We start from the raw sequence: 24,001 nt of genomic DNA on the forward strand, positions 1-24,001 counted from the left end.
TGTCCCATGATCCTGGTGTCTCTAACATCCCGAGGTCTCCACTGCCTCTTAGGCTTGACCTTGATGGTTTCACACAGTGGCTTCTCAGAGCCTCCCAGGGAACCTGAACCTGCCACACACACTGGCTACATTAACTCACTCTCTGGAACTTCGCTGCAAGCCTCTCTGGCCCTATAACGCTTGCATTTTTTGCATGTCTATACAGCATCACATTGGCAACCTGGTAAGTTTTGCTGCGCGCTGGAGACACACTTTGGCTCTCTTGTACTCCAGCTGCAGTGGCGTCTGTGTGCTTTGCGGCCGACCCAGGAAAAACACCTCCAAAGACAGTTGCTTGGGCAAGAAACCCCTTCAATTGCATTCCTATCCAATCTCTCTTCAAATGCACTCACATGTTCACAGTTGGAGCCTTTGCTCACAGGGCGCTTTCCCCCGGTCCCAGGGCAGAGTGTGAGGATTCTCTTCCATGGTACTAGTCTCCTTAATGATTATATCTGCTGCCTCTGCAAACTCGCCCAGCTGCACATTCGTCATGTGTTTCTGTTTCTCACTGTGGGTCTGACTGACAGGAGGGAGCAGTAACTGTGGAACAGACGGAAAACAAAGGAAATCTCCTCCACAAAACAAGTTAGCCCGTTACCTTTCATTTTATCATCACTCAGGTTCTCAGGATGTGGTCAGAAGGACCCAGAATGTAACACGGATGGCCCCTGCCCCAGTTCCCAAGAGAGTTCTTGTTCACCTCGGAAACTTCATGAGATGAATCTTTGCTGTCTTTTTTCTCTCTCCTCATTCTGGTGGTCCAGATCTCCCCCACCATGGCCCCTTAAGTTCTTTTCACGGTATTCTAGGGTGATTTTAGCCTGTAGATCCAGGCCACATGTCCAGGCTCATCGCAGCAATGGCCTCACTCCTGGTGTCTATTCAAGTCTGTCATGGCAGGGCAGGCATGGTGGAGAGCATCTTGCTCACATCTGGGCGGATCTTGCTCACATCTGGGCAGATTACAAAGCAGAGGAACGTGAAAGCTCAGCTTGCTTCCCCCTTTCTCTTTGTATTCAGTCCAAGAGCCAGTCCATCCAAGAGTCCAGTCCATGGGATAGTGATACCAATATTTCGGTGGGTCACAGACACACTCAGGCGGAACCTAAGCCAGTGATTCTCAACATGTGGGTCGTGACCCCTTTGGGGTTGAATAACCATTTCACAGGGATCTCTCAAGACCATGGGAAAACACAGAGTGAGAAGGAGGCCCTCTTTTAGGGCCTGTGCACCAAGAGGGGGAATTGTATAGGAGGGGCATTACGTGTAAGGACTTGCCCAGGATTGAGGATTCCGCACAAGAAAGCCAGGGCGCTATGGCAATTGGCCCCAACGGCAAGCATAAAGATCGGAAGACTGGTTTTCTCTGGTCCTGCTTCATTGCTGGTAATTTTTTTTCTTTCCCCCTTTTGAGATGGGGTCTTACTATACAGCTCAGAATGGCCTTGAACTCAAGCCCTTCCTGCCTCAGCCTCCAGAATGGTGATTACAACCATGCCTGGCTGCTGTGTGATCGTGACCCAGTGGCAGAACCTCTCTGGGCCCCAGTTCTAAGTCTAAAAGGAGTAATTTAGTTCAGAATTCTCCAAAGCTCCATCTAGCTCAGACATTTTTGGATGTCCACAAGATGGAGAATGGGAAGAGGTGTTTGGGGGCCCTCCTGTGAGCTGGGCATCTGGGAGCTGAGTGGCCTGGCTGTGCCACAGGCGCAGGATGGCGTTTGTGGAAAGCCGGGGAGCTCAGCATACTTCCTCTCTAATTAGATAGCGTTAACTTACAATTTTGAATGAGATAAGTTTCCATGCCTGATGTCCCGAATTGCTCCCTGGAGCGCTCATTAGTCATTTCCCTGCAGCTGCGTTATTGTTTCCCAGATGCCAGCCGAGGGACTTGGCATTTCCCTTCCCTGATTGGGGTGGGCAAGGCTGAGCTGGTAACCTAGGCGGGCATCGCAAGGAGGGCCTTTGCGGCTTTTACTCTTCCTCTTCAATGCCTTCTGGGGTCACCAGGCGTGGGGGCCACCAAAGAGCTCAACCCATGTTTACGAGGCTCTTAGTGTGCCCGGGTTCTGAGTGCCTGCGGGGGTACAAATGAGAAGATTCTCCTGCTCCTCATGGCCTTCCCTCCTTAGCCAGGTGCCCCTTAGGAGGGCGCTTCAAGCAAGCAGCTTGTAATGGATTATTCACTGTCTTCCTCTGTACCACCCTTTTCCAGGACTCAAGTGAGTCCTCCCACATGGCAGCATCTGATATGACCACCAGGTGGTGCTGTGCCCCCATAGTTGAGGGCTTCCGGGGAACTTGGAAGAGAAACAGGTTGTGACCAGAGGCCTGAGCAATTTTCTCAACCCTGAGGCCTGGGAGGACAAGGCTTCAGAAGTCTGAGAGGAGAATCTAGGAGGAACCCTGGGCTGTCGACCCCAGGACCACCTTGGCCCAGCCTGCTCAAGATGAAACAAAAATTCTGTATTTTCCATGGTCTTCGCCCAGCTCACCAGGACAGTGGCTGCAAATGTGAGAATTTGTAGACACTCAGAAAAGTCCGGGGGGAAGGGGACCTCACATTTCTCCCTCTATAGTTTCCCAGGCACTAAAGTCTTTAAATACACTAGCCATCATTCCCTTACTCAACAACTAGATATGCATAATGCATCAAACGGTCTTAAAATATGCGCATGACTTCACGCTGAGGAAGGATGCTTGGGGGAAAAAAACCCTTATGACACAGATTTCAGCTTTTGATTTTTCTCTGGGAGAAATTCTGCTTCTCCCCAGCCTGGCTCTTTGCCCGCTCTCGTCCCCTCTGTCCTGTTCTTACCTTTTTTCTTTTTCTTCTCTTTCTTTCTTTTTCTTTTCTTTTTGGTGCTTCCTGCCTCTCTTGCTCGAAGCTGCCCTTTCTCCTCCGCTTCCTCCGTGTCTGTCCCTTGTCACTGAGACACTTCTCATTGGCACTGTCCGCCTTCCTCCTCCGTGCTCGGACTCGGCGTCCTCTGAGACTTACCTCTCTGAGGTAAGTCTTCCTCAAGGCCAGTGTCTCTCACCTGGGCAGATCTGCTTCCAACCCCACCCCCACCCCCGGATCAAGTAGCTCTCTGCACCCCACCATACCTGCTCAGGGGCTGCCAGGCAGGCCCTTCCTAACTGTGCATGGGCTACCCTTCAGCTACCAGCTCTTCCTGGTACACGGGAATTTCTACCCATCTCTGCAGACCCCAGGGGCTGCACGGAACTGTCCTCTGCCCTTGCTTTAAGGTACAGATGGAGTCCGTACCTTGACAGAGCCTCAGTCTCTCTCATTTTGTGGCTGAGAGGAATTCTGGCTCAAGGAGAGCTGTGAAGTCTCTAGGTTACATGGGAAGGAAGCAGGGGGGAGGGGGAGCTCAGGCTGGACGTTCCTGGTTTGCCCCCACTAACTCCAGCTTCACTGGTTTCCTAAGCAGAACTTCTGAGACTGGAGGCCTGGTCTCGGTGCCTCTGAGTGGCAGCTGTCTTCCTTATCTGGGACTCGCTGTCTCTCCCTGTGATGAAAAGGACTCCTTTCTCTCCTGGGAGTCCTATGGGATGCATCCAGAGTATTGCTCATTGGCCTTCTGGTTGGGAGTCTGGGCTCAGCAGCTAGTGGGCACATCTTCTTTGTCAGGCTTGAGCTCTCTTGGGTCTGACCCCAGATCCAGGGACCTTCTTAGTTGGTTCTGCTGCTCTGGGCTGGAAGTGCAAAGCACGGCCATGCTGTCCTGAGGGCACACTGACTAGAGACACCACAGTGCTGTTTCTAGGCTGGCCCAGCCTTCTCTCCATCATCAGAAGGACCTCCAGGTCCCTAGAAATTTGGCACGCAAGGCTTTGCATCTTGGGAAGAGAGTTATCTCTTTCATTGGTTCCTTTGGCCTGGGGCAGGTTTCCATGGCTAGGGTGAGGTGCAGATGAATGAGCCCGCCCGTGCTTTCCTAACTCCTGGCATCCTCAGGGAGGCACTGCCACCCAGCAATGGGAGAGCTTGGCCTCCAGCCTGGAGCTTGCGGCCTTTCACTCTCAGGGTGGCTTTGGGCTGTCACTTCACTTTTCTGGCCTGGGTGCCCTCATCTGTAAGACTGAGTAACAATCTGGTAACAATCCCAGCCATTTCCCAAGGTCCCGGGGGTGGAGATACGTGTAGGGTAGTCAGCAGGACGCGGGCACAGCAGACAGCAGTCGCTGGATGGGGAGGAGCTTGGGGTCAGAGCTCTGGGGTCTCTCTGAGCTGGAATGGGGTCACCTTCTCTTTTGTCCCCCCCTCCCCCTTAGTAGCTATGGTTTGACTCCATTCCTGTTGAAATCAAGGCTTGAAAAAATGCGTACGGGTGTTTTTTATGTTTGTGAACCAAGTGTTTGCCTGGTGGCTGAACAGGGCACTGAATTTCCTGGAACTGAAATTACAGAGGGTTGTGAGCCGCCACGTGGGTGCTGGGAACCTAACCATCAGAGGATGTGCAATGGCCACATTCTTCCCTACTCTTGTCTGTGCCTCAGTTTCCCAATCTGAAGAGCTGGGAGGGGATGGAGACAGAGGGAGCCTCTATACTGACTCTTCCTTCCTCTGTCTCACCAGTTCTGGGTGTTCAGGGTACAGCAGGGACTTCAGATACAAACTTCTCACGGTAGAAAGTGCTGGAAGGACCCATGGAAAATACCTAAACCTAGTGATGAAATTTCAGGTGAAATCTAAGAAGCTGAGATGAGGCTCTGGAGTCCCTGTCTTTGCTTCAAGCCGTTACTGTCTACTTGGACTTTGGGGCCCCTACCCCCCACCCCCACCCCCTTTTAGTACCGGGGATTGAACCGAGGGCCTCACAGAGTCCCAGCCCTCTACTTCACATCTGGGAGAACGGAAAGGAAGATGAGTTCTTCTCTTCCTCAGGTTTCCCAGTTTATGGTATAGTCAGAGGACTAGAGTGAGAAGCACTTTATTAAAAGCCACAAAGAACTGGGAATGCTAACCCACAACCCCAGCACTGAGGCAGCTGAGGCAGGAGGACCGTGAGCTTCAGCCTGCCTGGGCTACATAGTAAGAGCCTGTCTAAACTGAAACTAAAAAGCTGCCAGGAATAGTGGAACATACTTTTAAAGCTTTATTTATTTATTATGTATACAGTGTTCTGTCTGCATGTACATACTTTTAATCCCAGCAACCAGGAGGCAGATCTCTGAGTTCCAGGACAGCCAGGGCTACACAGTAAGACTCTGTCTAAAAAAACAAAAACAAACAAAACAAAACAAAAACAAAAGAACAGAACCGGGAAGAAAGCCACTCGCTTCAGGCACCCACGGTGTGTGGCTGATCTCCTTTCACAGAGGAGACCGCTGACTGTAACTGGTTTTTAACCTCAGCTGACAGGGCAGCCACGCATTGTCCTCTGCTGTGACAGCATGCTGGGCAGAAACAACTCATGGAGAGGAATTATTTTAAGCTCCAGCTCCGGAGGGTTCAGTTCGTGGCCAGTGGGCTCAGTGCTCCCAGAGGTAGGAGGTATGTGGTAGAGGATGTTCACATCATGGAAGCCAGAATCAGTGAGAGAGGGAACCCTCAAAAGCATGTCCCCAACAATTGACTTCCTTCAGCAGGGCTTTACCTCCTAAAGCTTCCAGAATCTTCTGAAATAGTGCTGCCAGCTGGGGAATCAAACATTGGACACAAGAACCGGTGTGAAAATTTATATTTAAACAATAACGATAGGAGAGGAAACTGAGGCACAGGGAGGTGAATAGAACTTGGGGTTAGGAAGTGACAGAGCAGAGATTGGAACTTGATGTCCCCAGACTATGTAATGATAACTTCCTTTCTGGGCACAGGGGAGAGTTGTCTTTATCTCTACCTTACTGCCCCTGACCCCCAGGATCTGGTATCTTTGGCACAGCTGGGGGCCTCTGGAGTGGAGACAGGTGGAAATGGAGTCCCCCAGACATATGTTGACTCAGGCTAGAGGGAACAGACTGGGAGAAACAGAAGGTCAAGGACAGAGTGATGCAGATGGGAGGCACAGAGGCAGGCAATGGACCTACAGACTCCCAATTTCCCTTGCAGAACTTCCATGTGACCTTGGGTGGATCACTTAACCTCCAGCTACCTGATCTGCAAAGTGGGCCAGACCATTCTCCCAGCCCTGCCCTTTTCTGAAGGCTGTTATTTTAAAGATAATAACCGTGGAGATGTTTTTCAGGAGGACTGGAGCTAGCACGCAGGGCATCGTGCAGAGTTAGGCAAGTGTTCTACCACTGAGTCCTTGGAGATGCTTTTCAAGTGTTCATGTGCTCAGAAGCCATGTGTGTGTCACGAAAGGGGTGGGCACTGAGTTGGCAACGGAGAGTGCTACCACCTTCAACCTTTTTTGTCCAAGGCAAGGTAAACATAACCGCTGTCTCCTTTCCCTCACAGTCTGTGTGGAGATTCCTCCACTTAATTTGTAAATTGCTTTGTGTTGGGCTGTGGCAAGGAAGGAGGCCCTTCTGGCTCCATCCCTAGACTGTGACCTTGACCAAGTCACTCACCAAGTCACTGCCCCACTCTGTTAACTAACAGAAATGCAGCCTCTCCTCTTTCTACCTCAGGAGGCACTTATTTTGAGACTCGAGGTCAATAATGGATGTGAAAAATGCTTTGGGGCAAAACCAGAGAGCACTTTCGGCCTTTGTCTTCTCTCTCAGCCCTTGGCTTCAGAGCTAACCTCAGAGCAGACTCTCAGAAGAGCCTTAATGAATGGAGAGGCTTGTGGAGGGGAGCACCCATTGTCTGGGGACCTGCTGCTTCTGCCAGTGACAAGCCATGGGACTCAGGCCTAGCCCAGGCCCTCTTGGCTTTGGTTTTCTATGTGCGAATTACAGGCTTGAGCTGGGTGATCTCTAGGGAGGCTTCCCAGCGCAGGTGCCTCTGAAGCGGGAATGGTTAAGCCATTCCTTATTCGTCTTTTGTGCATCCGCTAACAGCCCCGCCTCGGGAGCCTGGCTTCGCTTTCTCCCTCTTCAACTGTCTTGAGGGGGCACACCCGCAGTTGGGCAGCCACTCTTCCTGCATTACAGGGGGGGCTGGTGGGTTCAGAGAGGATAGATCACTTGCCCCAAGTCTCACTGCTAGGGAACTGCAGGGTTGGGATTTAAGATCAGGCGGGAACCCAGAGGCCAGGCTTATTCCACTTGGCACAGCCTTCGATCCCATTTCTCTACCTTCTCCTCCTCCTCACCCCCTGGGGTCTAGCCTCTGGAAACCAGCCAGCCCTTTAAGAGATTTTTTTTTTTTGAGGAGGAGGGGATTAGATTGAGTTTTCTCAGGCAGTTCCTCTTCTAAACCTACGAGCATCAATCAAACGGTCGTCCTTTTCCTTCAGCTCCACTCACTGGAGTTCTCGATGTTAAGGGCGAACCTGAAGGAGAGTTCTTTTGATGCTGATGGGAACCTCCCCCTCTGCTGCCTGGAAGGGGAGGCGGGGGCTAGGTGAGCTCGGAGCCTGGTGACAAGGATTAGCTTCCTAGCCCTGCCTCCTCCAGCAGGCGGCCGACCTTGGGCTGGTTACCCCTCTCTGGGGTTAGGCCGGCTCTGCTGAGCAGGTCTAGTCTCCGCGGGGAGAGCAGGTGCCCCGGGCTCAGGCGAGGATAATGAGCACTCCTCACGCACCTTGCCCCCTCGGAGTTACCATCTGGCTGGCAGATGCGCCTTCCAGGTCTCTCGGGCTGCCTGGATCTCCCTCTCAGGGTGCATGAGCACGCTTCTAGTTTTGAGGCCGCAGTCTCTCCCCAGGGCTTTATTAAGATTGTTGCTGTAAGGGAGGTCCCGGAGGAGGGTAGAGGCCCCGGACGTCCCCAGCGGAGTCAGAGGGCGCTAGGAGCCGGGCATCCCAGGCAAGCCCAGCGTAATGAGGCTCTCCCCTATCCTGTGGGAGGCGGGGCTGCCCCTCTTCACCCCTCCCTTTTGTCCCGGGGGAGCCAGGGCCCCACACAGAGGGGCAAGAAGTGAGGAAAAGGCCTTCCTGGCAAATCCGTGGGCACGGGGGCAAAGGGTGAGGTATTAGGGATGCCTGGCAGGGTCTAAGTGGGGCACAAGTGTAATGGGGGGAAGGGAGAGGCGTACCCACGGGTCGCCCGGGTGCGCACGGATCTTTGGCCTCTGCAACTGGCCTCCAGGGAGGTCAGCATCCGCGTCCTTCCCTGGCCTGTGCGTCCTCGGTCCCCTCCCCTCCCCTCCCACTGCCTTGGGTTCCCCTCGAGAGTCACAACCCGCCGAGCCGGCGCGCACAGGCTCCGGGACGGGTAAACACCGAGCGGGAGGGGCGAGAGCCGGGAGGGGCGGGGCGCACCGGGGCCCCTAGGCGCGGGCGGGACGGAGGGGACAGGGGGCGGGGGCAGGAAGCCAGCCGCGATCCGGCGCTGCCCCGTGACGTCGCTTGGCTTCCAGGGATCTCTCCCCGAGGCCCACGGGTCCCCTCCTCCCGCCCTCCTCCGGCGCCTCGCTTCCAGCCTGGGCGGGCATTCTCGCTCGCAGCTCGCAGGCAGCTCCTCCGTCCCTGCCTCCCTTTCCCCCTTCTCTTCTCCTTCCCTCTGTTTCTCCCTCCTCAAGCTTCTCTGCTCTGCTTCTCCGATGTAGATCTAGTCTCCCTCCTTTGCTTTTCTCTCTCCTTCCTCACCCCCCTCCCGCCGCTCCCCCTGCCTCCCTCTGTCTTTCTGTTTTTCTCCCGGTCGCCCTCTCGGTTTCTTCCCTCCCTCCCTCCCTCCCTCCCTCCGGGTTTCCTCCCCCTGCCCTCCCTCCTCCTCGCTCCCCTCCCCCTCAGCCGCTTGCAGCTCCCCAGTCCCCGAGTCGCCGCCGCCGCAGCCGCCCGCAGCCGCGGCAGGACCGGCCCGCGCGCTCCCCGGGGTGCGCCCCCCTCGGTCCCGCGCCCTCCGGGTTCGCAGGGACACCCTCCTCCCCGCGCGTCGAGGCCCCGCCCGGCTCGGCCCCCGCCCCGCGCCCGAGCGCGCCGAGGATGTGAGTCCTGCCCGCCGCCGCCGGAGCAGCAGCCACTCGCGCGCGGAGCCCGAGCGCAGCGCAGCTCAGCTGCGGGCGCTCGCTGGGTCGCTCGCGCGGGCTGCGCGCTCCTGCCCCAAGCGGTGTCCCCCCGGCCTCTCGCCGGCCCCAGCGCCGCGGCAGCCCCGAGGGCCGTCCCCGGCCGGCCATCCCCGGCCCCAGCGCCGCTGACCCTGTCCTCCGCGGGCGGGGACGCGGGCGGAGGAGGTGCCGCCTCGGAGCCCCCGGACGCGACCATGTCGGAGGTGCTGCCCTACGGCGACGAGAAGCTGAGCCCCTACGGCGACGGCGGCGACGTGGGCCAGATCTTCTCGTGCCGCCTGCAGGACACCAACAACTTCTTCGGCGCGGGGCAGAACAAGCGGCCGCCCAAGCTGGGCCAGATCGGCCGGAGCAAGCGCGGTGAGTTCTTCGTCCCTTACCCCCCTGCGGTGCTGGTGTTGCGGCCTGGCGGGGGCGCAGGGGTCCCCCAACCGCGGGGGACCTCCTGCAGGATCTAGGGATCCCTCCTGCGGCGGAAGCTGGATCGGGCCTCGGGCGCATGTCCCCATCTGTCCCGGCTAGCCTCGGGGTCACCCGGGGGCGTGGTGGCCTCTAGTAGCAACCGGGGCCCAAGGGTTATACCCGCGTCCTCATCCGCACCAAAGTTTGCTTTTAGATTTCACACCCCCTCCCCCTTTTTGCGCAGTGGAGTCGCAGCTGCACTCGCTCTGCTCTGCCATCCTGGGGGAGGGGTCCCGGGGATCCTAGGGGTCTGCGTGTGGGGGGGGGCTGCGGGGAAGACGAGGGGGCGTTCAGGTCGCACGGGCTCTTCTTCACTGTTACATGCCAGAGGGGAGAAGGTTAGTCTAGCCTGGGCGATTGGAGCTGGAGAAGCCCTCAAGAAACCCAGGCGCAGGGTGCTGCCCGAAGAGACTGAGTCGCCGAGGTGAAGGGAGGAGATAACCGAGGTGGGCTGAGAGCCGGAGACAAAGCTCCAGCAAGGGAGCTGTAGCGGGAGCGAAGGCGAGAGCCGGGGACTCAAGTCTAGGGAGGACGTTGAGGCAGCTGCAACAATGAGGATGACAGACAGAGAGACCCAGCGTAGAGACCCAGAGTGCTGGACAGGATCATCCCGTGGACTTAGAGGGACTGAGAAGGGCTAAGTGGAGACGGTGAGACAGGCGGAAGAGACAGCAGGAGGCAGAGCCCCAGGCAGCAGCGAAGGGAGGTTCTGCCCTCTGCGGTGGCACAGAGAGCGGAGGGGCGGAGGCCACCGGCCCCGGGCGCAGAGAAGGCGAGCGGGAGGGGGACACCGGCGCAGGCCAGGCCTGAACTCTCCGGCGGTGGATCGGCGTGGGAACCGATCCCAGCCTCCCTTCCTGGCTCCCGGCTTCTCTGAACCCAGCCTGGTCCATCGGCACCAGTGACCTGAAGAGCTCAGCTTCCCTTCCTCTCCTTTCTCGGCCTCGGATACTTCTTTGTAAATGGATGCACCAGGCTGGGAAAGGACAGGGCCAGAGTGTGCCCGGGCTGCAGCCTGGCCGCTGGGACGGCTCCCTTTTGCTCGCTTTTTCTTAGAATACAGCTAGAACGCGGGTTAGGCGTTGGGGCAGTTCAGAGCTAGGCAGGGAAGGGACCCCTGAACAGGAGTCGAGGGCGATGGAGCTGTTCACACTGCTGGGAGCAGACAGCCTTCCTTCCTCGTCCTCCTCTGCACCCCCCTAGTGGGCACAGACCAAATGTCTGAGACCCCTGGCTAGGCCCAAGCTCTCTCACATTCCCCCCCCCCTCTTTTTTTTGCAGTTGTTATTGAAGATGATAGAATTGATGACGTGCTGAAAAATATGACCGACAAGGCACCTCCTGGTGTCTAACTGCCCCAAAGACAATGAGTTGAGGGAAAGAGAAAGAAGAGTGCGGGCCATACAGTTCTTGGCAGAAAGCATGAGGAGGAGAAAGCACTTTGAAATGTATTATTAGCTTGCTACCTACGATGAAATCAACAACCTGTGTCTCATGTCAGGCCGGCAGACAGATGAGGTGTGAGGAGGAGGAGGAGGAAGAGGAAGAGGAGAAGGCTCTGGGCTCCTCTACAAAAATAAAAGTTAAAAAAAAAAACCACAAAAAAATCACTATATACACACATATAAAGAAAAAAGTCTCAGTTGCAGCTATTTGTCAAAATTAATATGTTTCTTTTTATATCTGGTAAATATTGTGCAATTATAGATCTGGAGTTTGAACCACTTCCTGAAGCAGCACCGAGTCCTTGAAGGTGCTTGTGGTCTCTGCTGATTTGGCTGTTCCCAATGTTTACATTATTTAATCTTGCAAAAATGATCCTGTGCACTTGGATGTGACATGCTGTCCAGTTTTATTTTTTTTAAATTGTTGTTTATTCTTGGATGTACAAAAGAAAACCGGGGAAGATGATCTCTGTAGATACTGTTTTGCTTCGGTCACCTTTTGAAGTTATCAGCAATGTGTTTAAGAGCAGGAGGTAACTTCTGTAAGGAATGACGCTTCAGGCGAATCCTTGTCTTATTTTCAAGAGATGAAGGGCACAGCTTGTGTTTTCTTTGTTGCAGTGAAGCTTGTTGCCCAGGTTAACTCCAACAACACGTTTTCTATGTCTGAAAGAAAAAGAAAAAAAAGAAAAACAAAGAAAAAAAATGCTTGAGCTTTTCTACCCCCCCTTGGAGTCCCTTGTGTGAGCCCCCCCTCCCCTTCTCCAACTTTGTGTCACTTGATTCTCTTTAATGAACTGTAAAAAAACAAAAACAAATGTAATCACAAGAGTGCCAAATATCTTGAAACGCCAAAAGGCATTTTGGTTTCTTTTTCCCTGTGCTCTGAGTCCTTGTACAGGAATGCTCGGAGTGTCTTTCCTGTTATTTATAGGGGTTCTCTTAAGACTCGCCAGCTGCCTGTTTTGCATGGTATTTGCAAAAAAATGCCTCTTGCGTGAGGAATCTTTGACCATTTTATTTTATTTTATTTCCTTTGGTTTGTTTGCAACTTTGGATCTCAAGAGGTCCCCACCCCCAGCTCCTTCTTTTCTTAGTTCTGTATTCTGTATGTTGCACCTTGAACCAGCACACAGGGCTATTTCTCCGATGTACAATAAAGAACTCTTCCTGTGTCTCCTCTCTTTCCTCGGCCTTGTTTCTTGGGTACTTGCTGTCCATCTGACGGGAATGAGGAGATGGTGGCTTTGGTCTGTGGGCTAAAACAGCGGGGGAAGGGAGGACATCTGTCCGTGGGCTGGATGGGCCAAGTCATTTCCAGAGAATGAATTTAGTGGGCTTTGAGTTTGCGAATTGGGCTCCTCTGGCTTCCCCAAGGTTCTGGCCATCCTGTAGGGGCGGGAGGCTGTCAGTCCTGTTCCGAGGGATGCTAGGAGACTGGACGAGGCTTCAGTTCCCAGCTCTGATTTCCTTGCTCTCTGAACTGGAACTTCTGTAAGCCTCAGTTTCCTCACCTGCAAAGAGCAGATACCTGAGCTGCTGCCTCATGGGGTGAAGGAGAGGAATAGCAACACTCGGGTGTGCCGAATCCTTCCGTGTGGGGCCCCTGGTAACACCCACTGAACAACCCCAGGGGCTGGGTGAGGGGTACACTCTCTCTGTAACTTCTAGAGCCCACTGTTAACCGAGGACGAGTCTCTTCTCTGGGGGTGCATAGCCAGGAGGTCAGGGAGGCATCTGCTGTGCCTGCCTCCAGTCACCCACTGGAAACCTTGTCTGCAAAGGTGGGCAGTAGCTCCCTCTCTTGTCAAGCTGGAGGCAGTGTTGGGTCAGGGTGCTGGGGTGGGGGTGGGGTGGGGAAGAGGACCTGGGAGGAGGGCCCCCCCCACTCGGGCTGTTTTGCATGTAGAAGCCCCACTGCCTGGAGCTTTTAATACGTTTGTTGTAAAGCTGTCAGCCAGGGAGTCACAACACAGCTCACAGTGACAGGCGCTTGAGTGTGACTCAGACATCAGGTAAGAGTCCCCACAGGAGGGGTTGCAGAACAGGGGCTGGGGGGGGGGGCTGGGAGGGGAGGGCGAATGTCTCATCTCCTTTCCCAGGGCTGACAGCCTCCGTGGGTCCCAGCCCAGGGTTCTTCATCCTGTGATCATTACTGGGACTGATGGGGGAGCTGGAACTGGCAGTGCCCAGCTTGCAGATGCTTGCAGATGCCAACTTCATTTTCCCAGGCACAGGGTCCTCTTCTTGAGTGGCTGTCTTCCCCTCCTGACCCCAGGCACCCCCTTTTTGGAATTGAAGGTCTGTAGGCTCCGTAGAGCCAAGCAATGCCGTGTGCTCTCCTCACTAGAAGGCCAAGGGGTACTGGGGAGAGAATTAGGGGCGGGGCCTGCTCTTTGTTCAAGCAATAATATGCTAAGAGGGACAGAAGCCAGGTGAAATGGTTGTTTTTTTTTGGGGGGGGGGTCTGTCAGTGACCCACACAGCACTGCCTGTCACTGAATACTTTCTTTCCACTTTCTCACACGATTGTCTCAGCAACCCTAGAAATCTAGAGACATTCACTTTCCAGCCACCAAAGAAGCTGGAGAGACCACCTACCTCCCATGGGCTTTTCCTGAATGCCAGGCTCACAACAGCCTTACGGAATGGGTGCTGTCGGTATCCTGCTTGCACAATAGAAAGCAGATCTCAGGAAGGACGACTCCTGCAAAGGGCCTTGGTTTGTTAGCTGCAGTTGCAGCACTGGAACCCAGAGCCTACTGTCCAGGGTGAGGATGCAGACAGACTTTGGCTCTGCTCCCTGCTTCAGCTATTGTCCTTCAGCCTGTAAAGGTCCTTGTGTTGGTGTGTTGTTCTGAAACCCTGCCTATCTCCACCATCCCGCACAACAGACTGCGTCAGGGGTCAGAAGGGGGCAGCGTGTGGATGTGGTCAGCTCGCGCCTGGAGCTGCCGGGTGCCCTGGGCCAAGGCCAAAGGTCCATTTTTAATAAGTGATGTATTAAAATGTTCCTGCTGGAGGCCACTGGGCAGTGAAGGTAGGTCCTCAGCCTGGAATGAGTCTGCCTTTCCTGAGGCCTCCATTCAGTAACAAGGAAAATAAATCTCTTAAATATACTATAGCATCGGGTGAGCATTTGTTGAGAAGGCACTTTGGGGACTGGGCAGATATCAAATTATAACAAGCGCTGGATATGCCTGAAGTAGCTGGAGAGGGCAGCAATAAATATGGGGAAGGGCTATTAAAAGATGGAGGTGGGGGAGGGTAACCAAACCCCTGAGCATCGACCTGGAGCATCCAGGGCTGCATCCTTTAAACTTGGCTAATTGAATGTTTTCAATAAGCATCCATCTCCCTGGAGTCCGCTCCTGTGGCCTGTCCAGGCTGACAGGCTGCAGGAATATCAAAGATATCTTTAAAGGAAGAACTGGCAAATTAAGTTTTAAAACAGAGAAGCTTAAAGATTCCTGCTGTCTGCCACGGATGAAGGGATGAGCCTGGGATGCGGCTGCAGAGCAGGCAGCAATTTCTGGGTGTTCAAGGTCTACCCAGGAGGAGACTCTGGCACACAGGGAGGGGGAACTCGCTTTATGTGGCAAGTAGATTCAAGACTTAGATGGCTTGAATTTGAAACCTTTATCCTGCCTGTGACCTGGGACATTTCTCAAGGTCTTTGCCTTTCTGGTTCTTCTATAACATAAGGATGATAGGAAGTATCAGGAAAGCTTAGATGGGAACTTTTTTTTTTTTTTTTTTTTTTTTTGGTTTTTTGAGACAGGGTTTCTCTGTGTAGCTTTGCGCCTTTCCTGGAACTCACTTGGTAGCCCAGGCTGGCCTCGAACTCACAGAGATCCGCCTGGCTCTGCCTCCCGAGTGCTGGGATTAAAGGCGTGCGCCACCACCGCCCGGCCATAGATGGGAACTTTTATCTCCACAGAACAAGGCCTGAAACTCAGTAAGTGACAGCCCTTGATATGAGCATCCAGGATCATCCGCTGTGCCAAGCAGTGGGTAACCAAAATCACTGGAAAAATTCCTGCTTTTTGTCATGTTTTTGCATACAGTTTTTGGCTACTGTACTCAAAGACAGAGGTAGACTCTTTGGGATGCAAAGGGCAGGAGTTTGCTTGAGGAGATGGGAATGGTTTCATGGAGTCAGCCTGCCTGACCTCTATGACCACCATTGTCTTCCAAGGTTCCTACATAAATGTGTGCTCCTGTTCCCCAAAGGCAGTGAGTCTCCAGAAGCTTACATACCCCTTCCACCCAGCCTGCTGGAAGCCTTCCTTCTTTGGATGGGAGCCACAGTACTGACTTGCCCTGGGGAGGGATGACCTTAGCTCTCTGCTTGGGTCACTTCCTTAGACAAGACTTGGGGCTTCATTCAGTAGGTATTGACTTAGTGTCTGCCATGTGTACCTGGCATAATGAGGAACAAACAAGGGGCATGTCCTGGCTTCAAAAATGATCATTTCCCCCATGTAAGTGAGATTGGGACAGAGGGGCCGTGCTGACTAGGTTTCTACGTTAACATGACCCAAGTTAGAGTCAGCTGAGAGGAGGGAACCTCAATTGAAAAAATTCCTCCCTAAGATCCAGCTGTAAGCAAGCCTGTAGGACGTTTTCTTAATGAGTGATTGATGGGGGAGGGCCCAGTCCATCGTGGGTGGTGCCACCCCTGAGCTGGTGGTCCTGGGTTCTATAAGAAAGCAGGCTGAGCAAGTCAAGAGGAACACGCCAGTAAGCAGCACCCCTTCATGACCTCTGCATCAGCTCCTGCCTCCACATTCCTGCCCTGTTTGAGTTCCTCCCTCGGCTTCCCTCAATGGACTGTGACTCAGGATATGTAAGCCCCAAAACACCCCTCTGTCCTCCCCAGGCTGCTTCTTTGGTCATGGCATTTTATCGCAGCAATTGTAACCCCAAGACAGGCGCTTGGGGCTTCTAAAGCATCAGCAATCTACTTCCTTAATGTCGGCAACAACGGGGAACTAAGACAGCTGGATCTTGGGTATGGCCTGGCACTCAAACATGTGACCCACTTTAAAATAAAATACCCTTGGAGCTCTAGACTAGTTCAAGATGACCTACAGATGGAGGGCAAGATGGCCCATCAAGGTAAAGGCACTTGCCCCAGAGCCTGGTAGTATGAGTTCGATCCTCAAGAGCTACATGGGAAAAGGAAAGAACCAGTTCTGGAAAGTTGTCTTCTGACCTTCATACGTGTGCTGTGGCATGCATGTGCTCCCAGCCTCCAATAGAGAAATGTGATGATGATGATGATGATGATGATGATGATGACGATGATGATGATGATCATGATGATACAGATGACAAACTGGGGAGACAATGTTGAGTTGACATATATAACCCTGATTTAGTTTCTTCTATTCCTACCATCTGGTGCTATTCTGGCAATTTTTGCCCGACTAAGGAGCCAACATGGGACCATGGTTACTAACTAAACCCCACAGCTAATTCCGATGTTATTAGTTTTTATATAATGCCCTTTGTCTTCCTGCCTTCCACACTGGAGGACACATTACAGTTAGTCATCATGCCTCCTTGGGCAGCTCTTGATCATGTTAGTTTCTTAGGCTGGGCTGCTGATGGAGCACTGGAGACCTGTTTTGTAGGCTGGCCTCCAAGTCAAGTACCCAGTGTTTTGATTTGATTTGAGACATGTTCTCTTGTGGCACAGGCTGGCCTTGAACTTAAGCATGTAGTAGTTGATGGCCTTGAATTTCGAATCCTCCAATATCTGCTCTGCCTCTTAAGGGCTGGGTGTGCACCACAAATTCCCAGTTTTTGAGGTCCGAGGATAGAATCTAGGACTCCCCGAATGCTAGGCAGGCACTCTTCCAACCGAGCTAATTCGTCAACCCCCTCAGGTAGGGTTTATCTGATATTTTTCCAGTGATTTGAGTGATGGGTTTTTTTTTTTTGGGGGGGGGGTAACCAATCCTGTTCTCTGTATCAGAGACACAGGTGACAGATGACACTCACTGCTGTCATGGGTCATCTGGGCTGAGACAGTGGGGTCATCTGAGACTGTCCTGGGTCATCTGGGCTGAGACAGTGGGGTCAGCCAGGATTCTGGGTTGCAGGATTTTCCCTTTTCTTTTTTGCACACTGCATCTTTTGGAGGGCAATCGCCCTGCAAACTCCATGTTTTAGGGGCAGAAGTGCCTCCACAACTTGAGGCTTTGTTTACAGGCCATCGAGTGAGCCATTGTCCGGTAGTTCCACATTCAACAGAGGCAAAAGTTCAGAGAAATCCTAAGTTCCAGGCATGCTGTGGGGTGGGAGGAAGACCCAGAATTTGCAAAACCCCACAGTGCAGCAAGATGACCGATAGATGGAGCCGTGCAAAAAAAAAGAAATTTTTAACAAATTAATAGAAGCGACTTCCTGTGGAGAAACTGTCATCCTGGTTAGAAACTGTGCAGCATCTAATCTTTTTCTTGGAAACTCAGGCAGCTGCTCTGGTTTACACAATCTGCCTATTGGAGGGAAGGAGAAGGGGGAAAACCATGTGGTCCTTATTCAGCAGCAGAGGCTATCCCAAACCATATGCAAAAATAAATCTCAGGCAATGCCGGTAACCCAGGAAGCCTGGCAGCTGGACCAAAAGCCTGCTGGGCAGCTTGGAGACAAAGATCTTATATCCAAAGACCTGGACCCCATCCCAGAGGGACTAAGAATCATAGACAGACAGATATGGGGTGGTGGTGATGGGGTGGTGGTGATAGGGTCGGGGGGGGGGGGGGCGGCTTTCCTAACCTTTTCCCTCAGCTGCTCCATGATCCACAGGTTTGGCTCAGGTGACATCCCTCACACTGGAGGGTTTGTCCCCAACAAGGGGGATATGCACACCCTCAGAGCCTGGAACAAGGGCCTTGACCTAGAGGCAGCTGTTTTGAGGACAAAGGGTCACCAAGAGGGGGAGGAAACCACTGGGAGGACAAGCTGTATTGGGGAGGACCCGGAAGTCTGCCCTGGGAACTCCTAAGAGAATGGTTGATGGGAGGGGTGTGATGGAGGAGGCGGAGAGTGAGGGCAGGAAATGGCCAGGGAAAGAGATGCCCTGCGGGCGAAGCTGGGTGGCCGAGGGTTTCAGGAGTTCACCCTAGGAGGGTGTTTTATGGAGGAGATGAACTTAGTGAATTCATTAATTAAGTCCATATTCATTCAACAATTTTTCTGGCAGGCAGAGAGGGGGTGGGGCTTGTGCTTGGCACTGGGGAGACACCGCTTGCTGGAGGGAGGCCTTTTCCGGTTTAGAAACCACAATGTCTGGTCTGTGACCTTTCAGTGACTGAGTTTCAACAGGGTGGGGGTAGGCCTCTAGGGGAGTCCCAGCAGCTTGTCAGCACCCACCCCAGAGCTTCACAGAGGATTCAGGATGTCCTTCCTTTCGGCCAGTCGCCCGGGCTGGCTGTGTGACCATCATCCCTGGCAAGTGTATTTTGTCTCTCTGGGACTCTGTTTCTCAATGTGAAAAAAAATTTTTTTTTTCTTCTAGTCTCTGGCTGCAGACCAATGGTTGCTCTGCTCTCTCACCATTTAATTATCTGAATCTCATCCCCCTTCTACGGATGAGGGACAGTGAGGCACAGAGCAACAATCGCACCTGCCTGCTTCCCCACGGTTGCAAAGTGGCCGAGCTGGGACTGAAATGCAGCTAGGCTTGGTCCCTGATGCTCATGGTCTGGTCAGTCCCAGTGCAAGGAGGCGGTTTCACAGCTATTTTTTGCAGTTCCGGGACAGACTGTAAGATGCCCATCCTCAGGCACGCAGGGCGCGGGGCGGGGGTAGGGGTGAGGAGTTGGGGGAGGGGGAGGCCAAGGATCTACTTGGCAGTGAACCCTGGACCAGGCCAGCTGGTTGCCATGGGGATGGCTGGGCGGAGATGCCGGCCAGGCAGGCAGGTTGCCCCGCCAGGGCAGTTCCGGGGAGCTCCCTCCCTCAGTGCGGGGAGTGGCACCTGGGAGTGCTTTCCTGGCAGCCTAGGCCACAAGAATTCTTGGCTCGCAGACAGGAGAGACCACAAGTCCCCTCCAGACGTCTGAGCCTTTGCGACCTGGCCCAATCCCCCATGCACGGCGACTGTCTTCAGTTCTGTGTGAATTATTTACCGAGTCTGGCAGCCTCCCCGGAGGCCTCCCTGCTGGCCCTCCTCCCTCCTCCCTCCCTGCCCTCCCTGCCCCCGCGGTGTCTCCACTTTCTGGTTCCATCAACCTTCTTTCTTACTGCCCAAGAAGTCTCCCAGGCTAGGTCCCAAAGGGAGCCAAGGGAAGCAGCTTTCCCCACGTTCCTTCACTTGGTAGGTGTTGCAAGCCAGGGGCATTTGGCTCCCAAAGAACGTTAGCATCCTCTTCTATGGCATTGGGATGGTAATTCCTGTTCTGGACGCTTCCAGGACTGCTGAGCAGATCCCACACGCTAATGCAGGGGGTGTGGCCTTTGCATTGTATCCTAGCACAATGTCACCATTATGTGCCTTTTAATTTGTGACATGCACTACAGTGCTGAGCATTCTGCACATGCTTTATTCAATTCTCCTAGCACTCCTACCCCGTGGGAGTACTATCTGTAGATTATCTCCATTTCACAGACCAAGACACTGAGGCCTTGAGGGGTTGAGGAACTGTCTTCTGGAAGGAGCCAGAAGTGGAAACAGCTGGACCTGGCTCATGCTTTTCACCTCTATCCACTTATGGGGATGACAAGGCTCTTTCACTGGTGGCTTTATGCAGGCTCCTGGTATCAACTTGAGCATTTGAGTTACAATGTAACAAATATCACTGTGCGTGAGTTACATTTGTCACTGCTGTCCTCTACAGATCCTGAGCGCTGGGAATACACCACTGACACCAGAGAGCCAGGATCACCTCCTGCCCTCAAAGTGCTATTGGTAGCAGGGGGAGGTTTGGGGGACTGTCTGAGACAGGAAGCAAAGAAGGCCAGACCCTTGCTACAGTTACTTTAAGATGGAGTGAGTGCCTCCTAGGATAAGGGCTGGTCGCACAGAAATGGTGCTCCAGGGTGGCAGAAGGGCACAGGTACGGTTTGGGGCTCGATGGGTAAAAGGTGGGAAGGCACAACCAAAGCTCTCCTCTAACCTCCACCTGTGTGCCAATCTCATATGATACAAAATAAAACATTTCAAAGGGGCAGAGGTGGGGCAGGAGCTCTTGGTAGGAGTGTCCAGAAGCAGAGGACAGAGGCTGGCAAGTTTGGGGCTTCCCTGAGCCAGGGCAGGTCCTTTGGGAAGTGATTGGGAGGAAAGGGGATGATGTGAATCGCAGGAGTTCTGGAGGGGATGAGGGTGGATCATAGGGGTCCTGGAGGGGGTGAGGGTGGATCACAGGGGTCTTGGAGGGGATGAGGGTAGATCATAGGGACCCTAGAGGGGGTGAGAGTGGATCACATGGATTCTGGAAGGGATGAGGGTAGATCACAGGGGTTCTGGAGGGGATGACAGTGGATTATAGGGGTTCTAGAGGGGATGAGGGTGGATCACAGGGGTTCTGGAGGGGGTGAGGGTGGATCACAGGAGTTCTGTAGGGGATGATGGTGGATCACAGGGGTCTTGGAGGGGGTGAGGGTGGATCACAGGGGTTCTGGAGGGGATGATGGTGGATCACAGGGGTTCTGGAGGGGGTGAGGGTGGATCACAGGGGTTCTGGAGGGGATGACAGTGAATCACAGGGGTTCTGGAGGGGATGACAATGGATCACAGAGACTCTAGAATACAAGTTCATTGTCTGTTGGTGTGTTGTCTACAGGGTATCCTGTATCCCAGGATGACTTTGTCCTCACAGTGTAACCACGGGTGACCTTGAGCCCCTGCTTCTCCCTCCTTTACCTCCCAAGTGCTGACATTACAGGCATGCACACCCACATCCATTTTACATGTGTTGGGAGTCGAACCCAGGGTTTTATGTATGTTAGGTACATACTATACCAATGCTACCCCCCCACCAGATCCTGAAGAGTAGTAGAGCAGTAGTTCTCAGTGGGGGCTCACTTGGACCTCCAGGGGAGCTGGCAATGTTTGGAGACACTTCTGATGGCCACCGTGGGTAGGAAGAGGAAATGTTATTGCCACCTAGTAGGTAGAAGCCAGGGATAGTGGGAAATATCTCAGTACAGGGACAGTGCCCAGAACCAAGAAGCTAGCTCCTACCATGTGCTGAGCCAGAAATCCTGTCTAGGAGACTTTAAAGTGTGACTGGCCCTTCACTTCTTGTGCCTTGGTCACTTCTTGGACACAGGCTGCTGTGATAGGCCATCTCACCACGTGCAGTTACAATCCAAAGACCCAAATGCTTTCCCTCTGTTTCCTTATCCAATTCTTATTCCAAGGGAAGACCACCTTTAAAGGTGCGTGTGTAGGGAGTGCCAGGCCCTGAGCTAAGCTGCGCATGCTCACTAATGGATCCATGTGACACACGGGGACCCAGGCGCTGCTGGAAGGAAGGTTCTTGAGGGTGTGTGTGGTTTATTGCTGCTGTCTGTAGAATAATGTCTAAGTCAGTGTTTGTGGAGGAGAAAATGAACACAACACCATGGGTTTTAGAGTCTGCAGATTTCCTGCCACTGTGAAGAAATGAAAGCACAGAGAGGTGGAGGGTCTTGGGTGGAGTCACACAGCAGAGCCTTACTCCTTGCTTCCCCTTTCTTACTGAAAATCTTGGAGCACCCTGGGCAGTTCCCTCGGACCACTGAGACCTGGCAGTGCCTCTACCACTGACAGAGCAGGGCTGACAGCTCTAGGGACACTTCTGAGATGCTCAGAGGGTGACGGGGTAGGTGTCCCTGGAGTCTCAGTAGAGCTGGGAAGCATGACTTCTTGTAGCCAAAGCAGGGAGCTCAGTCAGTGCAGTGTGGCTGGCGCCTACCATGGGATCCATCCTCTTCTGCGGTGAACTCTGAGGGATGCCAGATTTACCCTGGATGCCAAGCAGTCTCCACGCTATGTTCTTTGGGTGGACATCTCAGCAAGTCCCACAACCCCAGCAGCAGGAAAAGATGGCAGTCCTAACGTCACTCATCAAAGTTTGGAGAAATACTTTATCTAAGGGCATCCACAAGGAGGATGAATACCTGCTAGTTACTCATCTTGATGCTTCCATTAACCTGAACGCAGCGTGTGGGTGGATGGGCCTTACTATTTCTGGTCTCTGATCCCCTTTTGGAAAATAGAGCTATGAACCCCAGCCTCAGAGGTCTGTTGGAAGAGCAACAACTATCATGGATGTCCAGCACCATGAACAAACTCAATAAATAACAAGCTCTGCTCTTGAACTTCCTGGGGACCCATCCTCAGGTCTGAGCTTTGGGGTGCTCCTGGGGCAGGGGTGTGTTGGGAAGGGGTGTCTTATTTTTTTTCTGTTGCTATAATAAAATACCCTGAAAAGGCAACTTGAGGGAGTTTATTCCAGCCCATAGTTCAAGGGTAGGGAAGGGAAGTCAAACTAGACAGGAGCTTGAACAGGCGGTCACACCCATAGGCAGGAAGCAGAAAGGGCAGAATGCATGCTGTTGTTCTACTCCTTCTTCACATGTCAAGTCCAGGATCCTAGCAAGGGAATGATGCCGCCCACAGTGGACAGGTCTTCCTAACTCAATTAACACAATCAAGACACCCCCCTGGGTGTACCCAAGAGGCCCATTTTTCAGGGGATTCTAGGTTCTGTCAGGTTGACAATACCAACCATCACAGGGGATGTTAGAGGATGGACACCAAGAGCAGGTAGAAGCTTGGGCCAGGCAGGATCCCCCTAAGACTTCTTGGCTATCCCATGAACCAGGGCCCTGATGTCCAGCATACCTTTTCATTGCATTGGGCTACCTGGGCCACAAAATGACAATGCCTGGGGAGGGAGTGTGTGGTGCTTTTTCCAGGCTTCCCTCACAGTTAATGGGACAATGGGGAAGGTGTGGTCCTCGCTAGTGTGTGGTAATCTCCTGCAAGACGGAATATTGCATCCCATAGGGAGACTTGTTAAGATTCAAGCATGTTAAGGCTCAGGAAGTCAGGCTGGAGAGCTGGCTTCATAGTAAGAGCACATATTGCTCTTCCCAGAGGACTACTTAAATTTGATTCTGAGCACTCACAAGGAGTGGCTCACAACCCCCTGTAACTTCAGCTCTGATGGGTCCTGTGCCTCTGGCACCTGCACAAACTCACACTTATCCACACACACATATAATTAAAATAAAATCCTTTTAAAAAAGAAAGCAGTTTAATGAAGAAAACAACCAAGAAGCCCCAGGAAGTCCCTGAAACTGATCAGATGTACTGGTTTCTCCACCCCCAATCTTATATAATGTAAGGACCGATGAGAGACACTTTCAGACAAGCTGAGCTACCTGGAAGAGACACTCTCCAACCTGTGAATCATAAGTCGAGCACTGAGCTTCAGAGTGTTAGGTTTCGGGAGCTGTCATTCATGCTGGGGGGGGGTGTCTTTGGTGATGCAGCTGTCTGTGTCATTTCTGTTCTTGTAACTCCTCTCCTATACTCATTTAAGTAACCCCAACAAAACTCACTGGATCCTTACTTGAGTCTGACTTTGATTCCCTATCCGGGGTAAGCAGACATTCATTTCAGGAATAATGTCCCTCGCACAACTGTCTTCCTCATCTCCCTCCACTTCTCATTGAGTCCACAACACTCAGGCTTCACTATTCTTTCTAGAATGTCCTACCTATGTCTCGTTTCCTGCCCTTACTATTCAGTTAAATCCTGTTTGGCCTCCATGGCTCAGTTGAATGACTTGGCTAAGATCAAGGACAGGTGTCAGCTGAGACAGCTCGGCCTCCAGGAAGCCTTCCAGGAGTACCCTCCTCCCTTCCTTAGGCTCCCGAATCCCATTGCTTCCCTGTCCTGTGAACCCATCGTGGGTTGGTGTGCATCACTGCTGGTCTGTCCTCCTCTCTCAGCCCATATTTCCCTTTGGGGCAGTTGC

General features: G+C 53.1%; 1 protein-coding gene across 1 annotated transcript; it reads left to right on the forward strand.

The window, feature by feature from the left end:
• Window positions 1-9,305: 9,305 nt before the first annotated feature.
• On the forward strand, window positions 9,306-12,195 carry Camk2n1 (calcium/calmodulin dependent protein kinase II inhibitor 1). Its single transcript, XM_006980893.4, has 2 exons — window positions 9,306-9,471; window positions 10,855-12,195. The coding sequence occupies exons 1-2, from the start codon at window positions 9,306-9,308 to the stop codon at window positions 10,923-10,925; spliced, it is 237 nt and encodes a 78-aa protein (XP_006980955.1). The 3' UTR covers window positions 10,926-12,195.
• Window positions 12,196-24,001: the final 11,806 nt, after the last annotated feature.

This window comes from Peromyscus maniculatus, chromosome 2, assembly GCF_049852395.1.
Source record: "Peromyscus maniculatus bairdii isolate BWxNUB_F1_BW_parent chromosome 2, HU_Pman_BW_mat_3.1, whole genome shotgun sequence".
Lineage (NCBI taxonomy): Eukaryota > Metazoa > Chordata > Mammalia > Rodentia > Cricetidae > Peromyscus > Peromyscus maniculatus.

Coding starts and splice junctions, on each gene's coding strand:
- Camk2n1 (XM_006980893.4), top strand. CDS start 9,306: ATGTCGGAGGTGCTGCCCTACGGCGACGAGAAGCTGAGCCCCTACGGC. Junction 9,472..10,854: donor GATCGGCCGGAGCAAGCGCG/GTGAGTTCTTCG, acceptor TTTTTTTTGCAG/TTGTTATTGAAGATGATAGA.